At 61.1% G+C, this 1,240-nt stretch overlaps 1 protein-coding gene across 1 annotated transcript; it reads left to right on the forward strand.

Annotated features, from left to right (window-relative positions):
* Nucleotides 1–195: 195 nt before the first annotated feature.
* PAN0_186c6838 (mitochondrial ribosomal protein S15) lies at nt 196–1,227 on the forward strand (the record flags this gene model as incomplete). The annotated part of the gene is made up of 1 exon (XM_014797748.1): nt 196–1,227. The coding sequence occupies one exon, from the start codon at nt 196–198 to the stop codon at nt 1,225–1,227; it is 1,032 nt and encodes a 343-aa protein (XP_014653234.1).
* Nucleotides 1,228–1,240: the final 13 nt, after the last annotated feature.

The raw sequence follows: 1,240 nt of genomic DNA on the forward strand, positions 1-1,240 counted from the left end.
TTTTTTTTTTTCGTGTGGATTCCTTCCAATCACAGCGGAGAGGCACTTTTTGCCTTTTTCCTTGCTTTCTCGCGCGAAAGGAAGATCCGGCGCTTGGCCTTTTGGAAGGGCAGAAAATCGAGTCGACCTCGTCATCCTTCCCCACCAACGTCGATCGTCACCTCGTCCTTCATCGTCCCTGGTCATACGGCAATCATGGCGGCGACATTCATTCCGTCGTGCTCGCGCTGCCTCATGCGGCCTTCCACGTCCTCTTCGGCCTTCAAGCTGGCGTCGCTCGCCTCGGCTCTGCCCTCCACCTCGTACGTCGCCCCTCCGACGCTGCAGCACCATGCCGCCTTCTCCACCTCGTCCGTCGCCGCCGAGTCGCGCAAGCGTCGCACGGCACGTCTGAAGCGCAAGAGCAACCTGGACCAGCGCATCCTCAAGGTGCGCATGCTCGACGCCTCCAAGCCCGACCCGGTGCTCGGTCACCAGCTCGGCCAGGAGGGCGAAAAGATCTGGACCGCCTCGGAGCTGGCGCGCATCGTGCTCGACAAGAACGCCGTCTGGGGCGTCAAGGAGGACCGTCGCGGTAACCTCGTGCCCCTCTCTGGAGCCGAGCTCCACACCACCAACCCGGTCGACGTGGCTTCTGCCAAGGATGCAAAGGAGTACGGTGGACCGGCGAGGCTCAACTTTGGCTTGGACGCCAAGGATCGTCAGCTGCTGTTTGACGATTTGCCGCATGTGATGGTCAAGGATCGCATTTTGGATTCGTGGAACCTCGGAACGCTCGTGCGTGGCACCGCCAACTCGGCCGACGTGGCTGCGTTCGATGCCGAGTACGAAAAGGTGCAGCACGAGGAGCGCGCGAGCACGCATACGCTGGCACGCGTGCTTGATCTGCGCAATGCTAGCGGAAAGGGCATCCAGGTCGAAAACATCCGTCGCATCATCAACCACTTTGGCGGTCAAGGCCAGGATACTGGCTCGCCAGAGGTCCAGGCGGCTGTGTTGACCTACCGCATTAGGAACCTCTACCACCACCTACAGGCGAACCGCCACGATAACTCGAACCGAAGGTCCATGACCAGCCTCACCCACAGCCGCGCAAAGATCCTCAAGTATCTCAAGCGCAAATCGCCCCAGCGATACCACGACATTCTGCCGCGCATTGGTGTAGATGCCCGCGCGGTGGAGGGCGAAATCGTCGTCGGAGGCAAACCCAGGATCGCTCGTTCCTAACCCCCACCCCCCC

Source organism: Moesziomyces antarcticus (assembly GCF_000747765.1).
Source record: "Moesziomyces antarcticus DNA, scaffold: scaffold_v10186, strain JCM 10317, whole genome shotgun sequence".
Lineage (NCBI taxonomy): Eukaryota > Fungi > Basidiomycota > Ustilaginomycetes > Ustilaginales > Ustilaginaceae > Moesziomyces > Moesziomyces antarcticus.